Source organism: Sciurus vulgaris, assembly GCF_902686455.1.
Source record: "Sciurus vulgaris genome assembly, chromosome: 12".
In the NCBI taxonomy this organism is placed as follows: domain Eukaryota; kingdom Metazoa; phylum Chordata; class Mammalia; order Rodentia; family Sciuridae; genus Sciurus; species Sciurus vulgaris.
Genome location: NC_136473.1, coordinates 102,183,553 through 102,209,294, shown reverse-complemented (window position 1 = coordinate 102,209,294; position 25,742 = coordinate 102,183,553). Strand labels below are relative to the sequence as shown.

General features: G+C 38.9%; 1 protein-coding gene across 1 annotated transcript in view; it reads left to right on the top strand.

Annotated features, from left to right (window-relative positions):
• Positions 1-8,272: 8,272 nt before the first annotated feature.
• SOAT1 (sterol O-acyltransferase 1) overlaps positions 8,273-25,742 on the top strand; it is a 54,277-nt gene continuing 36,807 nt past the window's right edge. Inside the window, exons 1-2 of the mRNA XM_079105946.1 lie at positions 8,273-8,436; positions 22,114-22,239. Coding sequence (XP_078962072.1) covers positions 22,140-22,239 — 100 coding nt within the window. The 5' untranslated portion in view covers positions 8,273-8,436; positions 22,114-22,139. The remainder of the gene's footprint in view (positions 8,437-22,113; positions 22,240-25,742) is intronic.

The window sequence follows — 25,742 nt, the reverse complement described above, 5'->3', positions numbered from 1 at the left end:
AGGTCCTTGTGCATGCTAGGCAAGCACTCTACCAACTGAGCTATATTCCCAGCCCCCCATATTTTATCTCTTCTTCAGTTGATGGACATTTGGGTTAGTTCCACTTTTTGCTATTATGAATAGCAAATAAGTGTGGCCTCCTATTCTCAGCTCTTTTGGGTAAATAACTAGGAGTAGAATTACTGAATTTTATGGTAACTGCCAGACTGTTTTGTAAGGTAGTTGTACCAGTTTTACATTTTTTTTTTGCCATAAAGTCTATTTGGTCTGATACAAATGTAGCTACTTTTATTTGTTTATGGTAGCTTTTGTATAATTTTCTTTCTTTTTCTCCTGTTGGTACAGGGGATTGAACCCAGGGGGCACTTTGCCACTGAGCTACATTCCCAGTCCTTGTCATTTTTTATTTTGAGACTGAGTCTCACTAAGTTGTCCAGACTGTCCTCGAACTTGTGATCCTCTTGTCTCAGCCTCCTGAGTCACTGACATTACAGGCATGTACCACCACAGTCTGCCCTTTATTGCTTTTGTAAGGTGAGCATTAAATTCTTGCAGTTTTTGTTTATCTGAGAATGTTTTTAGTCTGTCTTCATATTTGAAAGAGTTTTCCTGATTGCAAAACTTGGTCGCCAGTTTTCTCCCACATTGGTAACTCATCCTATTGCTTTCTTGCCTCTATTGTTTCTGACGAGGTATTAGCTAATAATCTTTCAGAGTTCCTGATAAATTGTTCCTTCAAGATTTTCTCTTTGTCTTACTTGCTTCCAACATTTTTACTATGATGTTGTAGGTATGGATTTCTTTGAGTTTAACCTAGTTGGAGTTGAGTTTCTTGGATATTTAAGTTCACATTTCTCAACAAATCTGGAAATTTCCATCAACTATTTCTTTGAATAAATACTTTTTCTGAACTGGGGATGTGGTTTAGTAGAGCACTTGCCTAGCAGATATAAGACCCTGGGTTCTAGGCTGGGGATATAGCTCAGCTGGTAGAGTGCTTACCTTGCAAGCACAAGGCCTGGGGTTCATAATCCCCAGCACCACAAAAAAGAAAAGACCCTGGGTTCGATCCCCAGCAATGAAAAAAAAATTTTTTTTTTTTTTTTAAATTTTTGCAGTGCTGGGGATCGAACCCAGGGCCTTGTGCAAGGCAAGCACTCTACCAACTGAGCTATCTCCCCAGCCCTGAAAAAGAAAATTTTTTTTCCTGTTTCTTTTTCTCTCTCTTTTCTCATTCTGGTACTCCCATTATTTGTATGTTGGTGCACTTAATTTTGTCACATTTCTCTGAGGCTTCATTTAAAAAAATTTTTTTTTTCATAGTTGTAGACAGACAGAATGCCTTTATTTTATTCTTTTTTTTTTTTTTTTTAATGTGGTGCTAAGGATTGAACCCAGTGCCTCACCTCACGCATGCGAGGCAAGTGTGCTACCACTGAGCCTCAGTCCTTGAGGCTTCATTTTTCTTCATTCTTTTTTTTTCTCTGTTCTTTATATTGCATTATTTCTATTGTTTTATCTAGAAGTTAGCCGATTCCTTCTCCTGTCAGTTAAAATCTCCCAATGAGGCCCTGCATTGAATTTTTCAGTTGTACTTTTTAATCCTAACTTTACATTTAGCTCTTTAAATTTTTTTCTTCTTATTGATACTCTCTAATTGAGGAGACACTATCACCACAGCCATCACAGCTTCTTCTTTTTTTTTTTTTTTTTGCAGTGCTGAGGTTTGAACCACATGCTTTGCACACATTAGTTCTACTACTGAATTGTACCACAGCCCCGCTTCTTTTGCTTTTTAAAGGCATTCCATTAGTTTTTAAAAACGTATTTATAATGGCTCCTCGAAGGATTTAATCTGACATCTGGGCCCTCTCACAGGAGATTCTGTTGCCTGATTTTAATTCCCCCGGCATGAGAGCCATGTTTTTCTATTTCTTTCCAATAAAGGGAAAGGGAGAATCACAGATTAAAACTCGTTTTTTAAAAGTCATTGAAAGACTTATGCAGGAGAAGCTATGAAAACCAAGAAATAAGAATGTTAGAAAACAAAGAGAAAGATTCCCTGGGTCTGAGTTTCATCTAATATTTTATTGTATAATGTGGACGTAAAACACAGGGGAAAAGTTGGGTTTATAAACTACTTCAAAATTTCTTTGTAAGCCAGGCATGGTGGTGAATGCCTATAATCCCAGCAACTCAGGAGGTTGAGGCAAGGGGATTGCAAGTTCAAGATCAGCCTCAGCAACTTAGGGAGGCCCTAAGTAACACAGTGAGATCCTGTCTCTAAAAATAAATAAATAAATAAATAAATAAATAAATAAATAAAAAGGGCTGGGGGAGATGTGGCTCAGTGATTAAGTGCCCTGGTTCAATTCCCAGTGCCCCACCCCCCCAAAAAAAGAATCTTTATAGAGCTGTATCAACCATATGGGAACAAAAGAAGAAAAAAAAGAAAAAAGGAAAAATCTCATAGGTTGGGTCAGTGAGTTAAAAATGAACTTCAATGTACAAAAGTTGAAGGAGATAGACTTGGGGGAAATGATAGTCATAGTATAGCTGGTATTTGAAATATAATTTATAATACTATAAAGATGCCTTGAAGTCACTGTCAACTAGCTCAGTGTTTTCCTTAAAGGATCCCAAAGCTAACAAATATTGGAAAGTTACACGCACACACACAAAAATAAAACCACCCCCAATCTAATGTTATTACTGCATCATTGTGCAATAATAACCATCTGAACCTTAAGGAAAACATAATTGTCTACAAATACAGAGACAGTCAAGAAAGTCATGGAAGCTGGGCGCAGTGGTGCACACCCATAATCCCAGCAACTTGGGAGGCTGAAGCAGGTGGCTAGCAGCCTCAGCAACTTAGCAAGGCCCTAAGCAATTTAGCAAGATCCTGTCTCAAAATAAAAAATAAAAAGGGCTGGGAATGTTGCTCAGTGGTTAGCACCTCTGGGTCAATCCATGGTGCTGGAAAAAAAGAAAAAAAGGAGAAAAAAAAAAGCAAAGTCAAGGAGGGCACTAGAGAAACTGTAGTTGATAGTGTAGAAAGACTGGAAATTTTCAATACTGAAAGCATGGAAGTTTAGAAGGAATGTAATTAAAGTGTATAAAATGATTAAGTTTACTAAACTATTGACTAAAAATTGACTAAGGGGAACCTTCTGAATTTACAAAGAGAGACACATCAACACAAATATAATCAAGTTATAATTAACTTACAGGTAATAATTAGTTACTTCAAGAAGAGCTTGAAGTCACCAAACAAAAATGTCCATAAAATATATCAACACGAAGAATGAGCCCTGGGGCAACCCTTTGGGTCTCCTCTCTCTAGGAGAGTTCTATTTCCATTCTTGAATAAATCCTACTCCTTTCACTCTTTTTAAAAATATTTTTCAGTTGTAGATGGACACAACGCCTTTATTTATTTATTTATATGTGATGCTGAGGATGGAACCCAGTGCCTTGCTCCGCCCCTCGAGGCAGGTGCTCTCTCCACCACTGAGCTATAGCCCCAGCCCTCCTTTCACTCTTAAAAAAAAAAAAAAAGAAAAGAAAAAAGAAAAAGAGTGAGCCCTGGGATAAATCATAGAAGTTGAGTAATAATCATGTGTCAATGTAGATTCGTCAACTGTGACAAATGTACTAATCTGGTGGGACTGATAAAATGAGGGAGGCTCTATGTGTATGGAGGAGGGAGTTTTTCCTAACAAGCTTGTGCTATTTATCTAATAAGGAATTAATCTACTTTCCTTATGGAATTAAAAAATCCAAGTTAGGTGAATAAAAGAACTAGTCACTGTCATTTGGAGAGTCATGGGAAACAATCTCTAGTGATAGTGTCAAAAAAGATGATCTGGGTCATGAGCATATGTGTGTTTTTACGTGGGGTGGCCAGAGTACTCGTCACCAGTGATGATTCAGGAACTCTTGATGTTGTTTCCTCCTGTGCTTACGTCTTGAACTGTCATGACATCTGTGGGGGCGCCCGGAACGCACTTTGCTATTCGGAGTTATAGAAGATCCACGGAGTCAAGATGGCATCCCACCTGACTGGGATGTATGGTTCTTACCCTTGTATATGAAGCCTTCTCTTTGTAGAAAACAAGTGAAAAATAGCTTTCAAGATGACTAAGTCACAAAGAGAAGGAATGAAATTGTGTCTGACCTCATACCCCACAGCCTTATACCTTCAGTTTGTTTCCTTAACTCATTCAATACATATATCAGGTGATGCATAGGTGCTGTGTTGGGTGCATCAGGAATACTTAAAGGAAAGAGGATTCCAGCTGCAAGAATTTTAAGGAACATACCGGGCAAGGTCTGTGTCCTGGTTTATACTTGCCTCATTCTTACTCCATCTGTTGAATGTCAATGGTGAAGTTATACATAGTTAGGATGGGATGGAGACTTAATGCCTGTTTGGAGTCATTAAGGGGATGTAGCCCTTTGAAGAACTGAGATTGTTTGTGTTTTAAAACCTGGCTTGATTCCCCTGCAATTTCCCTTTAAGTAAAGCTTATTCCCTGTAGAAGCCAGTGCCTTCCATGGAGAGGCTCAATCCCCAGGTTCAAACCATTGTTCTTTTCCTTCTCCACATCAAAATTTAGCTGCATCTCTGAGAATACTAGGTGGCCTTTGTTTTTGTATTTTTTTAATTTAAAAAAATATTCTGCAGTAACTATGCAGTATTGACATAATCAGAAAAAATGTGATAGGTGTTCTATTATAAAAACAAAACAAAATTTGATTGCTTCTTGGTCAGTTCTTCTTGGTATGGACTAATGTAGCTTAAATATTAACTGAAGTAAAGCTTATTCTTGTTCCTTCTCCAGGGTGTATTTTCTTATCTCAGTCAGGTTTAACTCCAGCCACCTAGCCTGCTAAATCCTGAATATACCCTTTACCTCCACATCCAAATGCTAATAATTCAGTTAATTATCCTTTTAATGCCTCTCAGATATGCCTCCTTTCTATCCCACTTGCAACAGCTTTAGTTTAGGCCTTTATCCATCTCTCACCTATATTACCACATCACCTTTCCAATTAATCTATCCACCTCCAGTTGAATCTCCTTCTAGTATGATCTCCAAAATCATGACTCCCTCCTACTTAATATCCCTAACTGGCTCCCCGCTGTCTGAGAGTCTGAATCAGAATGTCTCATAGACTTTGACCTCTAAATTCAAGTCTGGACACCAACTTTACCTCTTGCCACTTTTCTTTAAAAATAATCAACCACCTGCATGTCTCCTACATGATTCTGGCTCCTTCCTGTCTTCTGGCCTTTGACCCTGTTTCTTCCTTTGTTTGGACAATTCCTCCTCTCTTCTTTGACAACTAAACTCACACTGGTTCAGAAAGCTAGACTCAGTTAATCTTCCTTCATTCTGTCTTCCCTCTCTGGAAGATAATAATGTCAACAATAATAATTGTTAGTATTGATTGAGCACTTTTTTTTTTCAAAAATTGTTTTAGTTGTAGACGGACACAATGTCTTTATTTTTGTGTGGTAGGGAGAAGGGAACCCAATGCCTCACCCATGCTAGGCAAGCACTCTACCACTGAGCTACCTCCCCAGTCCCTTGATTGATCTGTCTGCCAATACTTTGAAAGTATTAACTCATTTAATACTTACAATGACCCTGTTAGGTAGGCACCGTTTTTTTAAACCTCTTTTTATTGTTACACTTATCATATTGTTTTGAAATGGCTCAGTAATCTATCTCCCCAACAGACGTATTCATTTTTACCTCCCTAGTTACAAGTTCCCTACACATTTTTTTGGAATATGAATAAGTTTACATTAGTAATTCACCAGGACTTGATCTTAAGGATTGAGTGATGGGAGATTTTTAGGTCAGTGGGGGGACATGCTTGGATCCCAGACAGGCTTTTGGAATTCCTCCAATCATATAATATGGTTTTTGCCTTTGCACTAAATGATACTGCTATCCTCCTAGTTGCTTAAGGAAACAACCTGGAGTTACCTTGTTTACTACCTTTCTTCACACCTGTGCCTCAGGGAAATATCCTGAAATCTTTCAGCTTCTATTTCCATAGTAACTCTCCTAATCTATCCCATAGACTTGCCCAATAACTTCCTTTTCTTCTCTGGCTTCTCCTTGTTCCATTTCTGCTCCCCTCCAAATTATTCTCTATAAAATAGGCTAACTTAAAAAGGAACTTTGTCTTTCCTTTGCACTTCACCAAATAATCCACACTGTGATTAAGCTCCTGCTTAACACTACAACCTCCGGCTCATACCTGTGACTCAGCGTGCTGGGTCCTCCTGGCCTCCTGTTCCTCAAGCCAGACAAAGTTCTTCAGTGTCAGGGCCTTCACACTCATTGTTCTGTCTGGAATGCTCTTCCTTCCCATTGTTGGTGTGCCTGACTCCTCCTCATTTAGGTCTTAGTTCAGGTTACCTCAGAAGATCACCTACACCTTTGTCTTCACAAAAGCTATGCAATTAACTATTGTATCTAATTTATGTCTTAAATCTCTGAATTTTTTTCTTTTTCTTTTTTTTGGTTCCAGAAATTGAACCCAGGGATGCTTAACCACTGAGTCACATCCCCAGCCTTTTTAATTTTTTGAGACAGGGTCTCTACAAGTTGCTGAGGCTGGACTCGAACTTGCGATCCTCCTGCCTCAGCCTCTGGGGTCGCAGGGATTACAGGTGTGTGCCACACGCCCAGTTCTCTGCATTATTTTCTCTTTGATTACAAAGCCTCAAGTTTCCTTTTAAATTACTGATTGTGGATTATTTCTTGTCTTTCTTTAACCACTCTGATGTGTTCTTTTAACATTTATCAGTACCTGCAATTGTCTTGTTTGCTTGTTTTACTAGAAACATAAGCTTGCAAGTGCAAAGCCTGCTTCTGTTTTATTCACTGCTATATCCCTAGCACCAGGAAAACACAATGTTTTGAATGAATAAATGAAACAATGAAAAGGTAGTGTCTTCTTGGGGTGTATATAAGGTGGCCACTGGAGTCCCAACAGAAATGAATCCCTGTGTTCTTATTGCTCTTTAACTAGTGGGAGGGGAGAGGTGACGTACAAAAGCAGTGAGGATATTCCAGACTCTGCCATACAGTTGACAGAAGCGGCAATCCCAAGTGTTGTAGAAGAGGCAAAACTGGGCCAGTGCCTTTTAAACTCAATACAACAGTGCTGCCCACTATGGGTGTCCAGAGGAACTTTTACATACCTACTTTGTTCAAAGGTCTATAGAGCCAGACTGGGTAGCAGCAAGCCTATAACGTCAAGTACTCAGGAGGCTAAAACAGGAGGATCCCAAGTTGAGGTTGGTCTCAGCGTCTTAGAAAGCACCTGTCTCAAAAACTAAAAAAAAAAAAAAAAACTCTGTTTGTAGCTCAGTGGTAAAGCCCCTGGATTCAATCTCCAGTACTGAGGGGAAGGTCTATTGTGAGTGGTGAGTTTCAGTACTTGGGTCATTCCTTCAGGGCTTCCTGACCTGGAGAAGAGTGGCCATCTCAACAGAGTTATCTCAATGGGATAAGTGAAGGGAGTAATTAGCCAGGCCAAGTTGGATGATACTGGTTTGCAGGCTGTGAGTGTGATTCTTCAGTCTCTGTTCCTCTTAGCATTATATTTTACCAACCTTTACCCCAAATTCTTCCACAACTTTGCCTTCATAAAATCTAAGCGATTAACTTTTGGGTCTCATCTATGTCCTAAATCTCTCTGCATCATTTTCTCTTTGATTATGAAGTCCCAAGGTTCCTTTTAAATTACTTGATCGTCCCTTTATTTCACGTGATTTCTTTCTCCTTATCTAGTTCGCATGTTGCTGAAGGACACTGTCAAGCATGATTTACAGAGCATAGGGTTACTCATGGCAAGTGTTTCTGGCTAGTGTTTCTGTTTTGTTCCTTGACGTTCAGTTTCAATGTCAATGATCCACTGTTCCACAAGTCCCTTCTGCGAGTCTACGGAACCAGCACCAGACTCCCCTGTCCCATGCTACCACGCAGGGTGCCTTTTCCGACTTGCAGGAAGTTGTCTCGGTCGCGTGTCTGCCCCACATTCGATCAATGGGTGGAAGTGGAGAGCACGCTGTTGTGGCCGATGTCACGAGCTGCTAGTGCGAAGCTCCGCTCGCAGGGCACCCGCGCGCCCGGGAAGGGGCGGGCAGTGGGCGGGGCCTGCGCTGGCCGGGACCACCAATGGAGTCCCGAGCTCGAGGGCCGTGCGCGTGACGCAGGCGAGCGGGCTGGAGGTTGGGGGCGGAGGGGCGGGCGAGCCGGGCGCTTTATCTCCGTTTGCCGCTGGGCTGGCGGCGTTGCGGGCCCTGGCCCCGGGACGGCTTTCGCTGCCGACCTTCCTGCCGCCGTGCAGTGACGGCTGCCCAGCCCGGCCCTCTTTGCCGAAGTCCGCAGCCCGGCCGGGGCCCAGGTAATGCCCATGCTGCCACCTTCCTTCTCATTTCCCGTCCGGGTCCCCCCGCCTCAGCCCGCGGGGAAGGGGAGAGAGGTGGCGGCTGCACCTCGGGCTCTGCGGGCCTGGCCTTGTCCAGGGCTGTCCGGTCCTCGCAGCCGGGGGAGGGGAGGCGCCGCCGGTCCCCGGGAGTTTGGGAGGGGAGGACGGGAAAGTTGCCGACGGACGTCCATCCGCGTTACTGGCAGTCGTTTAAACCTCGGATGCTCGTTTGGTGTCCCCAGTCCTGTGGCATCTCTCAAGCCCGTAGTACAGAAAGTTGTGAATTAGAAGGCGATTTATTCTTTAAAAAAAGCGAACCAAAAACTGCACTCAGGAAGTCATCTTTTTGCTGATTTAGGGGAAGAAAGTGTGACAAGGGAAGGATGGCGCAATAAAAATGTCAAAATCTGTGTAGGTCGTGGGCTCGTGTTATGTTTTTAAATATTAGGATGTAGTTTTTAAAGTTTTTATCTTTGATCTCAAATGTTAATAGCCATGTAATTTGTATATATACTTAGAAGTTATTTGTAAGAAACATCTATAAACTTAATTCTCTTAATTCACTTGAATATTTAAGTGGCTGCCACTTGTTTAAACTACCCCCCCGCCCCCCCGTACTTACCTTCCTCCCTTAAATACAGAATTCAACTTGAAGATTTTTTTTTTTTTTTTTTTTTTTTCCCTCCTTGCTGGCTTTGAGCAGCATCATGAATGACCAGTTAAGGAAGTTTGTGCTGCTGCGGGTTTGGGACTGGGTTTTAGAAAGAGGTCTTTGGCATGGAGGAGTAAGAGGAGTAATCGTGGAGAAAAGCACATGTCCCAGTGTATCATGTGTTTGGAACCCCTCGAAGGTTTCATATTCTAAGTGAGCTCACTCTTCCGGTCGCCAGCTCACTGGAGCTTCTTTTCCCCTTCAGGCTCAAGCCACACCGGCTTTAATTTTTGTTCCTGGAAAGCCTCCTCTTTGCTTATCTCCTCGGCCTTTAAGATTTCCTTCACCTCTCCCTTTCCCCTGCTTAAGTCCAGCTCCTAATCATTCCTAAAATATCAGCCCAAATATTGTTTCATTTGGAAATTTAAGCCATCTTGTCTCCCTAACCCTCCGTAGTCTCCTTACCAACATTTAATCATTAATTGTAAAGAGTTATGTTAATTAGATGCTTTAATTTTTTTCTCTACTAGTAAATTTCGTGAAGGGTGGGCTAGTTTATCTTTATGTCTTCTCAGGGTCTAGCCCAGCACCTGGCACAAGAAAGCACAAAGGAAGGGATTTTTTTTTTTGGTACCAGGATTTGAACCCAGGGGTACTTAAAGACTGAGCCACATCTCCAGCCCTTTTGATTTTTCATTTTGATACAGGGTCTTGCCAAGTTGCTCAGCTAGATTGCTGAAACTGGCTTTGAATTTGTGATCCTCTTACCTCAGCCTCCCAAGCTGCTGGGATTACAGGTGTGGGCACCCTGCCCGGCAGGAAGTAACTTTTGAATGAGAAACATTAACTAGGGAAGAGTGACTGTTTCCTATAGGAAAGAAAAAGGAGATGATTTTAACAAAAGCCCTTTTTTAAAAAAATTTAGCACATTGGATAAATGATTGTACTAACTGTATAGATGTAAATGAAATTTGCCTGTGTCCTTCAGTTTTGCTAATTGATTAAATTACCCAGTTCTGCTATATGTAGACGTTGTAGGGTTGCACTAGGGCAAACTTGTTTGGAAGGAAGAATGTCAAATAGTTTATGTTTTGGATTTAAAAATTCTACCCACAGTTGTTTCTCTTTCCCCCTACTGAACCTAAAGGTGATGTAGCAGAGTTCTTCACTAGGAATAGGCATTGGGTATTCATCTGGGACAGATATATTAGGTTCTTTTGAATGCTTTCTTAAGAATACTACTGGCAGGCTAATGTTGACACTTTTTTCAACATGATTCATTTATTTCTCAAACTAATATTATTTGTTTTCTAACAAGTTACTTATCACACAGAACATTACATAACTGCATTGCACAGATTAGTTTCTCAAGTTCTTGTTGAATCAATCTGTTGTATTTAAAAATAGCTATCTAGTCAACTTTGTGTCACCCCGGAGGAACATATTTGCACTTCTACTCACTGGCTGTGACTTTCTGAACAAATTTCTTAGCATTTAAGAATCTCTTGCTTACCTGAAAATAGAGTGGACATGTTAAATGGGGTGGTGCACCTCCTGTGCTGCCAGCTCTGTAAATGCTAAAGTACACTAGTGCTTGGTTCCTCACTGCTGGACCTCTTGAGAGGCTGGCTAGTCTTTTTTTTTTTTTTTGTACTGGGGATTGAACCCACAGGTGCTTAACCACTGAGCAACATCCCCAGTCCTTTCTATTTTGAGACAGGACCTCACTAAGATGCTGAGGCTGACTTTGAATTTGTGATCCTCCTGCCTCAGCCTCCCATGTTGCTGGGATTACAGGCATGTGCCACCCTACCCAGCTAGACTGACTTGTCTTATGATCACTGTTCATTTCCTTAACTCATTTTGCAACCCACTTCAATCTATTTGTCCTTCTTCCGGAAACTATGCGTGTAGTTAAGTAAATCACAGCTATTAAAGTCCTCAAATTGTGAAATATCTATACTCTGGCCCATTCTCCATTTTTTTCTCTCCATTTTTTGTGTTATACTTGAATTTTCCATTGACCCTAGATTACCTTTTCTTGAATCTTCTAACTTGATTTCCAGTGTTGTCTGCTCTTGGTTCTACTCTAATCTCTTTTAGGCCTTTTCTTTTTATTGTTAATTCTTTTTTTTTTCATCCACATTTTTTATTGGTCCCTTGTAGTTGTACATTATGATGGAATTTGTTGTTACATATTTGTCCATGCACACAATGTAACAATATAATAACAATATAATTTGGTCAATTTCCTTCCCTAGCACTTCCTCCCCTCCCCCCACCCTCTGGTTCCTTTCCTCTATTCTACTGATCTCCCTTTGATTTTTCTACCCCCACTTTCTTTTTTTTTTCCCCACTTTTTTTTATTGGTACATTGTAATTGTACATAGTGATGGGATTTGTTGTTACATTCCCCTCCCCTTTCTTTTCCTTCTTCTCCCACATAGGAGAGAAAACACATGACCCTTGACCTTCTGAATTTGGCTTAATTAATGTAATACTCTCAAGTTCCATCCATTTTCCTGCAAATGACATAAATTCATTTTTATTTAGGAGTGAATAAACCTCCCTTGTGTGTATATACCACATTTTCTTTGTCTGTTCATCTGTTGATGGGCACCTAGGCTGGTTCCATAATTTGGCTATTGTGAATTGTACTGCTATAATCACGGGTATGCATGTATTGCTCTAGTATTTAACTTTAATTCTTTAGGATAAATACCAAAGAGTGGTACAGCTGGGTCACATGGTGGTTCCATTACTAGTCTTTTAAGGAACCTGTATACTGATCTCTGTAGTGGTTGTATTCAGCAGTGTAAAAGTGTTCCGTTCCCTCCACATCTTCTCCAGCGTTTATTATTGTTTGTATTCTTTTTTTCTGGTGGTGCTGGGGATTGAACCCAGGGCCTCATGCATGTTAGGCAAGCACTCTACCAACTGAGCTATAGCCCCAGCCCTTTTTTGTATTCTTGATGACCGCCATTCTGAGTGAGGCTTTTCCCTAATTGCTAATGATATTGTACATTTTTTTCATGTATTTGTTGTATTTCTTTTGAGAGTCATTTATTTAGTTCATTTGCCCCTTTATTAATTGGGGGGGGCGGTTTGCTGTTAAGTTTTTTGACTTCTTCATACATTCCAGATATTAATCCTCTGTCAGAAGAGTACCTAAGTCTCCCTTTCTATAGGTTCTGTCTTCACATTCTTAATTGCTTCTTTTGCTGTGCAGAAGAAGCTTTTCAATTTGATGCCATCCCCTTTATTAGCGGTTGGCCTTATTTCCTAAGCTTTAGGTTTTCTATTAAGAGAGTTGCTGCTTGTGCCTATATGCTGGAGTGTTGACCTTATGTTTTTTTTCCTAGGAGTTGCATAGTTTCTGGTCTAATTCCTAGGTCTTTGATCCATTTTGAGTTGATTTTTTAAAAATATTTTTAGTTGTAAATAGACACAATCCCTTTATTTTATTTATATGTGGTGCAGAGGAGTGAACCCAGTGCTTCACATATGCTAGGAAAGCGCTCTACACTGAGCCTTGATCCCAGCCTCTCTAGTTGACTTCTGTGCAGGATGAGAGAGAAAGGTCTCTTTTCATTCTTCTACATAGGACAAACCAGTTTCCCCAGCACTGTTTATTAAAGAGGCTGTCTTTTCTCCAGTGTGCGTTTGTTTATGTGTCCTTTTTTTTTGGTAATAGGGATTGAACTCGGGGGTACTTGACCATGAGCCTTATTTTATATTTTATTTTGAGACAGGGTCTCACTGAGTTACTTAATGCCTCACTTTTGCTGAGGCTGGCTTTGAACTTGAGCTCCTCCTGCCTCTGCCTCCCAAGCCACTGGGATTATAGCTGTGCGCCCCTGCACCCAGCTGTTCCTGTGTCTTTGTCCAGAACCACAAGTAAGTGCCAGAGTAGGCCACAGGCATGTTCAAGTAGGCTGAAGCAAGGGTAATCATGAGGACTCCATAAACTGTGTATCTGTTTTTATGCCAGTACCACACAGTTTTTGTTACTATAGCTCTGTAATATAGTTTTAAGTCAGGTGTTGCAATGCCTCCAGCATTGCGTTTTTGGCTAAGAATTTCTTTGGCTATTCCGGGTCTTCATTCTTCCAAATGAATTTTAGGACCATTTTTTCTAGTTCAGTGAAAAATGTCATTGGTATTTTGATGGGGATGGAATTGAATCTGTATATTGCTTTTGGTAGCATGACCACTTTAACAATATTAATTCTACCTGTTCATGAGCATGGACAGTCTTTCCATCTTTTTGTGTCTTCTTCAATTTCTTTCTTCAGTGTTCTGTGGTTTTCATTGGAGGTCTTTTACCTCTTTCATTAGAGGTATTCCTAGGTTTTTTCTTTTTTCTTTTTCTTTCTTTCTTTTTTTTTTTTTTTAGGTTATCGTGGATGGGCTTGTTTTCTTGGTTTCTTGGCAGATTCGTTGTTGCTATGTAGGAAACCTATTGATTTTTGTACATTGATTTTGTAACCTGATTACTGTTAATTCTTTAAATATCCCATAATAATTGGGAAAAATATTAAATCACTTATAAAAAGGAATACTAGTATCTGCTGTATAGTTTGTTAAGTAATTGCTATGTAAATGTTAGCTGTATTATTTCCGGAGGTTACCTCCCTGGGAGGCTTCCTGAGTTCATGTGGCTTGTCCTTATCTGTGCCTGTACACTAATGAATTAATCCTAGATCTCTATCTTCAACCCAGGCTTGTATATTCAGCTGGTCATAATCACTTGGCTGGCCTACAGGCACATGATGTTGAACTACCTACTCCTCTCCCTCTTCCCTGCATGTAATTACGTAGCATATTGGCATGCCTGTAGTTTTAGTCAGTGAGTTTTCTATATGAACAGCTGCCTTGAGCGTGTACCCAGCCAGATATCTCAGGGACTCGTCAGGTTAATGTTTAAACTTTATCTCATCTCCCTTATCTCTCCACTCTTTTATTATTTTAATAAGCACATGTCATTTGAGCCTTACTTCAGGTCTTTATTGTTTTTTGTGTGTGACCTCATTGTGGACCCCACCAATCTCTCCTTTCTCTAGTATATCCTTTCCTTAGGTCCTGAGTTTAATTTTCCTCAAGATAAATATGCACTCACTCTGTTTAGAAATCTTCATTAGGCATTAGATCCCTCCTTCCCTCTCTTCTTTTTTTACTTATTTAAAAAAATATTTTTAGTTGTCAATGAATCTTTTATTCATTTATATGCAGTGCTGAGGATGGAACCCAGGGCCTCCCACACGCCAGGCAAGCGCTGTACCACTGAGCTGCAGCCACAGCCGCAGCCCTTCCCTCTCTCCTTTTTTTTTTTTTTTTTTTGGGTGCTGGGGATGGAACCCAGGGCCTTATGCTTATAAGGCAAGCATTCTACCCACTGAGCTATCTCCCCAGAGCCCCCCACCTTTTGTTTTCCTCTTTGATGGAACCCAGGCAGGCGCTCTATCACTTAGCTACGTCCCTGGCCGAGTTTTTTTTTTTTTTTTTTTGTAAGTTCCAAACTTCTTCGAATGGCTCCTCCGGGCCTTGCCCTTTCCTACCCTGGCTCCAGCCTCATTGCTTCTGCTCGAAGATGGGACCTGAACTTCCCTCTTCAGGACACCTTTCCTCATTGCCCCAGGCTCATTGGGCATAATTTGTGTTCCCTTCACACTCTACACCCCTGTCACTGTCCAGTAATACTAGCAGGTGTGATGATGATGTCTTGTGTCTTTCTCCACTAGTTCTCAAGTCTTTGGAGGCACACGTTGTAAACCTTGTATCCCCTGTGCCTGGCTTATATTAGCTCTCCATGGAGCCTTTGAGTTTCGGAGTCTGTCACCAGGGCCCACGCTTTTTCCTATGTTCTTCACAGAGTGCTCACTCCTTTCATCCCATTTTTACGCCTCGAAAACTTGTATTCCTTGTTTGAACTCTGCTCTGATGTTACCTTATCCTTGAGGACTTGTTTTGACTTTCTTAAATTGTTAATTATGACTTCTTTCAGCACATTTTGTGTTTGTGTATGTTTATATGCGTGCATAAATACAGTGGGGTAGGCCTCTGAAATATTATTTATCTAACGTCACGGAAGATTACAGTGCTTAATATGTGTGAATTTTTCAGTTGATTGGTACACACCTTTTAAATGTCAGAATTAAAAAAAAAATTTTCAACACAAATGAAAAATTTCCCCTTGCATTCTGTTTAAACTATCATAGCCATTTTCTGATGTTGAGGGTTAGTAAGGCATAAATGTCAGCTCACATCTGCTTTGCTACACTGATGTATTGGGAAACTAAAAAACATAATCCCTTTGGTCTTATACTAAAAGACCTGTCCTATCTCTTTTTAAGTTCTGGTTCCAATTTTAAAGCTTTCTTTCTTCTTTTGTTGTCTTTTATAGTTACGCTTCTTACAGTCACTACTTTTTTCTATTTGAAAATGAGGACAGGATTACCCACCTCCTAAAATTATTGTTAGGAATAAAGGAGACAGTCTATAGAAAGGATTTTTTTTTATAGAGTTTAGCAGACAACAGGTATTCTCTAAAGAGAACTTATTAACAGTTTTCATTTATTATTCTAATTATTTGAATTGTTTCAGGAGAAAAAAAAATCTCAAGTTTGATAGATCTTCCAGTGGAGTAAAGGGCATGACATCTGTCAGTAGTTCATCAGAGTCTTTTAGACAAACTGTAAAGATGGTTCCTGAATGGCTGATGTTGATGAAAGTCTTATGCTTTAGAACAGATCATGTTAATATATATACATGCAAGTTAAATCCCAAACTCATTAATCATGTTATGTTTGTGTGTTTATTTTTGAGCTGGGGTCAAAAATGCCTGTATTTCCCTGGCTGTCTTGAACTTCTGAGCTCAAGTGATTTGCCTACCTCAACCTTCCAAGTAGGTGGGATACAGGCACATACTACCACACCTGGATAATTGTTTTATTTTTTAGTGTTAGCACATAAAGTTATAAAGAAGTACAGAGTATTAGGCTCTAGTTACACCAGCATTTCACTGATGGATCCAGGAACATGTGGTGGGCAATCTTGTTTAATGTTCTCACTGTATGTGAAAATACTCAGTAATGATTTATGAATTAGTTCATCAAACTATATGAAGTGCAGAGTGTGTTTCAGGTACACTTCTAGATATTTGTTTCAAAATGGTGGGGATTATAGTACTGTGGGATAGATGGGAAATAATAGTATAATGTATTTGTACACAATTGCTCTGATAGGGTCTTTCAAAGTTGCCTAGGGCTTCACTAAGTTGCTGAGGCTGGCCTTGAACTTGGAATCCTTCTGCCCCAGTCTTCCGAATGACTGGGATTCCAAGCACACTTGGCTCAGGGTGTTTCTTTCAGGTAGGCAAAGAAGGAAGTCCAGAAGAGAGGGGACAGTTGAGCAGAGAACTTAAATGAAGTGAAGGAGAAAGCCTGAGGACAGCCTCTGGGGCCTCTTCAGGAACATTCAGGCAGAGCTGGTACCAGAGGGAGTAGGGGCGCTCAGCTTGTTCAGAGATAGCAGAGGGCTGGGATGTCGCTGTGCGGCAGAGCCCTCGTGCACTCGTGCACTGTCTAGCATGCCTGAGGCCCTGAATTCAAGCCCAGCACTGCAAAAACATGAAAACAAAATCCAGTGCTTGAAGGGTTTTAGGAAAGGACCTGACTTAATCCACCTTAACCTTTTAAAAAGTACTTTGGGTGCTGTGTTTAAAAGAACAGAAAAACAAAAACCCAACTAGCTGGGTGTGGTGGCGCTTGCCTGTGATACCAGTGCTTTAAAAATCCTTGGTCTTCTGAATCTTTCCCTGGTTTAGTCTTTCTGCAGGACTGTCTTTCAATGATTTGGCTTTTGACATAAGGTTTTCTCTAGAGTAGGTTGATGATTTCTAATCTTACCACCAAGGTTTCCTGTAATGTTTTATTTTTCTACAGGATACCCAGACTTAATATTTTTGTGTGCGTCTGTTAAACAGCATTTGTCTATCAAACTTGGTTTAGTTTTTTATTTTTGAATGAGCATTTCTAATCAATATGAGATAACATTCAGCAAAATATTATTTTAGCTAGCATGTATAACTTTCCTATGTGATAAAAGTGTAATTGTCTTTTTCACTTATTGAAATGTTTGGAGTAGATTGTGATTCTCTCTGGAGTCTAGGGGATCCCCCACCATCAGTTAAGAACCATGGTAGGATGTACGGAGCTGTTAACAGTAAAGATGTCGTGCAGGGCATCCTCCCAGCATGTGTTCCTCTGGTTGTGGCATGATGGATATATTCACTTCCTCTCCTAATGCTTTCCTTTGGACTCCAGGTACTTCCCACTAGATTTTGGAAATTCAAGGAGAAAATCATCCCCATCTGGCAATTTAGGCTTAATGTGGGAGACAGTATGACGCCATGGAGAGTGCAGTGGAGCGCAGAGGGGTGAGAGGAGAGTCAGTGGAGGAAACTTGAGCAGAGGGTGTGTTGGAAGCAGTCTGTGGTAGATGGTAGGGTGAAGGATCTGATAGACTTTGTTGTGAATTCTAGTTCTGCTGTTATAGAATTATTGTTGTTTAAAACTCAGTAAATATTTAAGGACTTTCTCGTGATTCCTTCACTGCCCACCAAGTTTATCGTAGTTCCTCTAATGCTGAAGTTTGAGATTTATCTTTTAGATAGCCCTTTTTAAAAGTACCAATGCTTAAATTCAGTTGTTCCATCAGCCCACAGTTTTTAAATCTGAGCTGCTTTTATCTCCATTTGAATTAGGACATACTGATCAACTTTGTGACCCATCAACTTTGTGACCAACTTTCTTTAAGAAGCTGCCCTCCAGATCATTTTTTAGGTAGATGAATCTGCATGGTTTTGTTTTGTTTTGTCTTGGTACCAGGGATTGAACCAAGGGGTACTTAACCACTGAACCACATCCCCAGCCCTTTTTAAAATATTTTATTTAGAGACAAGCTCTCGCTGAATTGCTTAGGGTCTTGCTAAGTTGCTGAGGGTGGCTTTGAACTCGCAATTCTCCTGCCTTAGCCTCTTGAGCCGCTGGGATTACAGGCATGCACCACTGCGCCCAGTCACCTGGTTCTTAATTGCCGACACTCTACCCATCACACTCAGAAATAGTAGAGATCTGTGGAATATGCCAGTACCTAAGATTAAAAAAATTTTTTAGGTCTTTTCTGTTTTTTGTTAACTGTCCTGTAGTTCCTTCCCACAGGCCTAACAAATATTCAGGTGGTAAAGCAAACCACAGAGGAACTCAATGAAGTGATTTTAACAGATGTGTGCTTCAGGAGAAACCCTGTTGGGAAAGACCACAGTACTGTTGGAAAATTATATGACTTGGAACAAATTAAATCATCTCCCTAAACTATATTTTTCTCATCTTTAAAATAGCAGTAAGATAAAATAGCAATAAAATATCTATTTAAGGTTGTAAAGATTGAGAAAATATAAAGGACTTAGAAGCATCCTACTTGGGAGGTACATAGTAGGTGCCCATTTGGTCAGTGCTCTCGTTAATGGTATGTCACTGCTGTTCCTTCCTACGGATGCCTCATATTTATTTTATGTACTTCATGCATGTAAAGCACATAAATAGCCAAATTAGCTGTCATTATTCTATTTGAGAAACATTGCGCCATGCTGTACTGTCTCATAGGGCTTGGGGTAATAGACTTTAATCTCACATTTGTTTTTCAGTTTTCTTATATTACTGTTTTTGTCTTTTAATCTCTTGCTATCTATCTTTAAAGAGTACCTTTTTAAAAAAATTTTTTTTGCAATGCTGGGGATCAAACTAAGGGCCTCTCACTAAGGGCCTCTGGCAAGCACTCTATCACTGAATTCTACCCACAGCAGGAATGCCTGTTAATTCCACATTATCTGTTGTAAAATTCCCTCCTTTTTGAAACTTCTTGTTTCCCTTACGTCTGTTTTGGTTTTCTTTTGTGATTTCTGCATCAGAGTTCAGATTTCAGTTCTCACTTCCCTGCTCCTTTCTGTTTGAGAGTTAGATGCTTTGTGGCTTCCTCTACCATGTTGACACAGATGACTTTTAAGTCTTTACTAGTAACCTTGGCCAGATCTTTCTAGGTTCCGCTTCATCAAATCTTTTGAAATTTCTTCCTGATATAGTCATCCACTATTCTGCCTTCTGTTTCATTTGTATGATTTCAGAAAAAATTAAAAGGGAATTTGTCAAATTTGTCAGATTTTTAGGTTGCCAAACAGTGACAGTTGAAAAAGCAACTAAACTCATCATTTGTTATATTTTATCATTACATATACAAAAGACATCTTAAATAAAAGTTCAGGAAGACTGTGATCGCAGAATTTAAATATATGTGACTTTAAAAATAATGTAATGAGGGGCTGAGGTGTAACTCAGTGGTAGAAGGCAGTCTTAGCGTGTGCAAGGTGCTGGGTTTGATCTCTAGCACCCCTTCTCCACCAAAAAACGTAAATAAATGCAAACATAATGTAATGAGTACTTCATTATTTTTCTCTTCATCATCATTCCTTTTTTTTTTTTTTTTTTTTTAATTGGGGATCCACCCAGGGGTACTTTACCACAGAGCTACATCCCCAGCCCTTTTTATTTTTTGAGATAGGGTCTCACTAAGTTGCTGAGGCTGCCCTCAAACTTGTAATCCTTCCTCAGCCTTCTGAGTCTCTGAGACAGGTGTGTGCTACTGTGCCTGGCTATTTTCCTCTTCTTGCTTTAGGCTTCCAAACTTCATCACTGCTCTAGAGTAAATCTTATACTATCTTTATTCTGATCTTATTAAAATTTGAGTTTGACTATGTTTTTAGTGCTCAAAATTCTCCCCATTACCTTCCTAAAAATTCTAATTTTGTAGGTGTTCATAGTTTGACTCCTCATTTCTAGTCTTTTCCCTTATCACATTTCTTTGTTATCAACTTTTTTTTTAAATAGTTGCATTTGTAGTTTGGATCTCACTAATACCACTTCAGATCTGGCTCTCTTACAGACTTTGTGGTCTTGGGCAAGTTACTATAATTAGAAAAAAAGCAGCCCCTAGCATCCTGGAGCTTCCCTGGCACTTTAGCTAGGCCTTGGTGTTACTATGAGCCAACCTGGCACTTAATAGCGAAGTCCTCTTGGTGTTCTTCTGTTGAACACCAACAATTTCTCTGAACATCAACATCAGACAAGATCATCTGGTGACCCTGAGGGGTCAAGACAAAACAGGGTTATGCCATAATCTTGTCTGAACAAGAGGAAACTAAACATTGTTAAGTTATAAAAGATGGAACATCTCCTTTCCAGGCTAATGTGAAAGATTGTGCTGCTTTACCAATTAACAGTGGTACCTGCTTTTCTACAGTTTTGTTCTCTATATAGTATCAGTTACCTGCAGCTGACCATAGTTTGCAAATATAAACAGTTCATAAGTTTTAAATTGCACACTATTCTTGTTATCTTGGTGAAATCTTGAGCCATCCCATCCTTTGTTGCCTGGACATGAATTCTCTCTTTCCAGGGTATCCATACTATATATGCTACCCCCCCACCAGCATTAGTCACTGAGTAGCCATCTTGGTTATCAGATCCACTGTCAGCAGCATCACAATACTTTTGTTCTAGTAACCCTTACTTTACTTAATGACCCCAAAATCAAACTATTATAGTATGTTGTCCTGTTTTGTTATTACTATTGTTAAATCTCTTACTATACCTAATTTATAAATTAAACTTTATGTATGTATAGGAAAAAAACAAAATATGAGTAGTTTGGTAATATCCCTGATTTCAGACATTCTCTGGGAGGTCTTAGAATGTATCCTTTGTAGATAAGGGGGAGTACTCTACAGCTTTCATCTGTTTGCATCAACCCCATCATAGAGAATGGTAATTGTAGAATTGTCTTTGCTTTCTGCCAGTACCTAGACCAGAGTAAACCCTTGCTTCCTAAGACTTTCTTCAGAAACTATCCAACCAAATTCCCTTTCTAGTATCTTAAGTTTCCTATTGTACGCCTTTTTAGTAACTCAACTTGTTCAGTTGTGTCCTGGTGCCGGGGTGGAGTACACTGACGGTAATAACTACTTGAGCCTTTTTTTCTCATATGAGAATTGGAGGTAATAACATTTTATGTCCAGAACTGTTAAGAAGGTTAAATGAGAAAACCTGAAGCACCCAGTAGGGACTTTGTTTCCATAAGGTAGATTCTGAACAGAATCTTGCTTCTCATTCTCTAGTAGTCTGCCTCAGTTGTGGTCCCCTGAACAGGGCTTATAAAGTTCTTGTTTTAACCCTTTCTCACACAAGAAGTGTTCTGTTCTCATCCTTCAAGACTCAGTCCCCAAGTACTTTCTTTTTTGTGAGATTTTTATGTCTTTTTCTGATCTATCCTGACTTTGAACTTAAGAGTTGTTGTTTTTACCGTGGATTTAATTATACTGTACCTTGTGGCATATTTGTAGCTGTACTTTGCTGTTTAATTTTTAATTTTTCATTTACTCAATGCCTGTTCATACAGGCTAATTTCTTCAAGTTTGTTACAGTATTTTATACTCAGAAAATGTGATAAAGCAAAACAAAAGGAAGACGGTGTCATCAATTGTCACATCTCTTAAACAGTTTTATTCTGAAATTCACTTAAGTCAGATATTTAGTTCAAAGCTATTGTTTTATAATTTTTGATTGTGTGTGTGTGTGTGTGTGTGTGTGTGTGTGTGTGAGAGAGAGAGAGATTTTGAGAATGGAGCCCAGGGCATAGCACGTGCTAGGCAAGCACTGTACTACTGAGCTATATCACCCCATATTTAAAAATTTCTAATTGGCACATAATGATTATATATATTTATAGGATACCATGATATTTTGATACATGTGTACAGTGTGAAGTGATCAAATCAGGCTGAATAGCTTATCCATCATTTCAATCATATATTACTTCTTTGTGTTGGGAACATTCAGAACATTTTCTTCTAGCCATTGCTTAAAGCTTTTTACATTTTCTTTTCCTAGACAAATCAAAGGTGAATAAAGAGAAGATGTCTGTAAGAAATCGACTGTCCAAGTCCAGTGAAAACTCTGAGAAAGATGAAGACCCGAGAAACCCTACAAAGGAGTCACTAGAGACACATAGAAATGGTGATGCTTTAAATTTTTTTTGAATGAATTAATGAAATAGAGAACAAATTCAGTGTTCTCCAGTAGGGATTACCATTTTGTTTTTTTTTCTCTATTATAAATGAATATTGATAATTTTTATATCTGGTAACAAAGACATTACCTGCTGTGTTTTATATACCATTTTTTCTTTCAGTCAACTAACCTACTAATAATTATTAGGTGTCCTGTTAGGTGTTAGATGTGATCAATACTGATGTTTGCCCCCATGGAGCTCCAAGTAAAGTGAATGGTAAACCTCTCGCCCAAGAATCACACACATAATTAGATCATTAAAAATAACCAATACTATCAAAACTAATAATTACTCTTGTAATGGATATAATGAGTAACAGTAGTAATTAGCAGAGTACCTAATCTAGGTCTGTACTGAGCTATAAATCTTAGGAATGAGGGAGAGATTAGAAAGTTCTATTTAGTTAATTTAAAAAAATTATTTTTAGTTCTCATAGTTGCAGGTTTGCTAAGTACTTGACTACAAAGAGGAGGATGACACAGTGCTTGTCAAGTGAAGGCTTATAATTAAGAATGATAGTCTTGTAAATGTAGCTCTGATGTCATTTGTTGCATCAGTATATTTGTTTTTGCAGTGACATTTGTATAGGTTTGAGTTCAACACGGATTTGAAATTTGAGCCTTGTTTGGTTAACAAATAGGAGTGGAACTTTCTGAGATTGTCTTTGGCATTCTGAGACATTTCATAAAAGTACATTGTTTTGTTTTCCTACTTAAATTTAATTTTAAATATCAGTCGCTGGCGTCCACCAGAATGAAAATGTTGTTTAAGTTGACATAATGAAGTTTATTGACAGATTCTTCTTGTTTGTGACATTTAAATTTCACATTCTTTTTTTTTTTTTTTTTAAGCATTTTAAAAATCTTTATTTAACTGATTAATTTATTTTTATGTGGTGCTGAGGGTCAAACCCAGGGCCTCACACATGCTAGGCAAGAGCTCTACCACTAAACCACAACCCCAGTCCCTTAAATTGCATAGTGTAATGTGATATAAAAAGTGAAATTTATGCAAAGGAGGAGTTAACATTGGGGAGAAACATTCTGAAGAAAGACCAATAATGAAGATCATTGGATTGGTAACTTATTTACTCATTCATTTTATATACTTGTTAAATAAAAACCCACTGAAGGTAGTAAATGCAGGTCAGTAGATATGGCTTCCAAAATCCTCCTTTAGGATTATATATATAATATATATAGTTTATATATATAAATTATATATATTATATAATATATTTATATAGTTTATATATTATATAGTTTATATATTATATAAATATATATAATTTATATATTGTATATTCAGGAGAAATATACAAACAAAAGATTATAATACATAGCAGGGTATGGGCATATGGGTAGATAGAGCTTTTGCAGAGGAAGTCAATATTTGAGGGTGTAGCTCAGTGGTAGAGCACTTGCCTAAGCCCAGCCATCCCACGGACATAGAGGCAACCTTTAGTGACACTTTTAGCTTACTTCTATCTCTTCATGGAGAGCAAGGTAAAACTAGGATGAAGGTAGTTTAAGATATAATAAGTGAGAGTGTTTTAGAAAATAATCAGAATTTTAAAATTTATTTGAACTTCTCTAAGAAATAAAATCCTGTTAGTCAGTGCCTACACATTAATTTTGTTCTGGCCATGAGTAGACAAAGAAAACATTTGCTAAAAGAACTGAAACTTGAAAAATGGTTATTAGTCACTGCTTAGGGCTCCTTCGTCATCTTTAAGATTACAGTCACTAGAAGTTGACCTTTATTTATTTTTAATTTATTTTTATTGTAAACAAATGGGATACATGTTGTTTCAGTTTGTAGATGGAGTAACAGCATACCATTTGCATATTCATATATTTACATAGAGTAATGATGTTTGATTCATTCCGTTATTTTTTTCCTTCCCACCCCACCCCTCCCACCTCTGTTTTCCCTCTATACAGTCCCTCCTTCCTCCATTCTTGTCCCCCTCCCACTCCCCATTAAGTGACATCATCTGCTTATCAGTGTATTTATTTATTTATTTATTAATGCTTCATGAGTGGGATCAGAAGATGTGAGCTTAGTCAATCAATGGCCACATGACGGTGTGCAAGATGTTTAATTTTTTAAAATGTTAATTTCTTTTTTTTTCTTAAGAGAAATGATATCAGTCAGTTATCTTGTTTTTCTCACTGGGTTATGTGTGTGTGTGTGTGTGTGTGTGTGTGTGTGTGTGTGTGTGTATAAAGATTAGATGTGTTGGATTGGGGTTGTGGCTCAGTGGTAGAGCGCTTGTCTAGCACATGTGAGGCACTGGATTCAATCTTTACCACCACATAAAAAATAAATAAATAAAGGTATTACAAAAAGATTGCTTTTTTAAAAGATTAAGTGTATTGACCTATGATGTATACTTTATTTAAAAACAATGTATCTTTATTGAAGCTGGGCTTGGTAGTGTGTATCTATAGTTCCAGGTACTCAGGAGGCTGAGGCAGGAGGATTGCCAAATTTGAGTCCAGTCAGGGCAACACAGTGAGACTCTGTTGCACAATAAAAAAATAAAAAGGCCTGAGAATGTAGCTCTGTGGTAGAGCAACCCTGGAATTCAATCCCCAGTACTGCAACACTGCCCCCCCCCCCCAAATATATATGTGTGTGTGTATGTGTGTGTAATTTTTTTACAGGTGTGTGCCACCATGCCCAGGTTCACATTCTTAGTTGTTTCCTTTGCTATGGAGAAGCTTTTTAATTTGCTGCCATCCCATATATTAATTCTTGGTGTTATTTCCTGATCTTTAGGAACTCTACTGAGGAAGTTGTTACTTGTGCCTGTATGTTGGAATGTTGACCCTGTGATTTATTCTAGGAGTTGCAGAGTTTCTGGTCTAATTCCTAGGTCCTTGATTCATTTTGAATTGACTTTTTTTTTTTGTGCAGGATGAGAGAGAGAGATCTAGTCTCATTTGAAGAATTAATTTTTAAAAAGAATTAATTTTTAAAAAATTTAAAAAGTGTTCCTCCGACATAGGAACACTGAAGAAGAGGTTTAAAGACAGTGAAAATTAAGAAATGTAGAAGACATTTAAGAATTTGGTACCAAAAGTGAACAACTAAAGGTTACTTAGTAGGGCTGGGAAAAAAGATGGAAAAATATTTTTTTGTTTTTGTGGTGCTGGGGTTGAACATATCAGACAAGTGTTCTACCACTGAGCTACAGTCTCAGCTCAAATATTGACTTTCTCTACCCAACCCATGCTCCCATATCCTTCTAAATTTTATTATCTTTTGTGTATTTCTCCTGAGATCCTAAAGGAGTAGTTTGGAGAACATACCTACTGACCTGCATTTACTTAAGGAGCAAGTATATAAATTGAATGAGTAAATAAGTTACCAATCCAATGATCATCATTATTTGTCTTTCTTCAGGGTAATTTTGGCAGTAGATCTGGTATGGTAAGAGAAG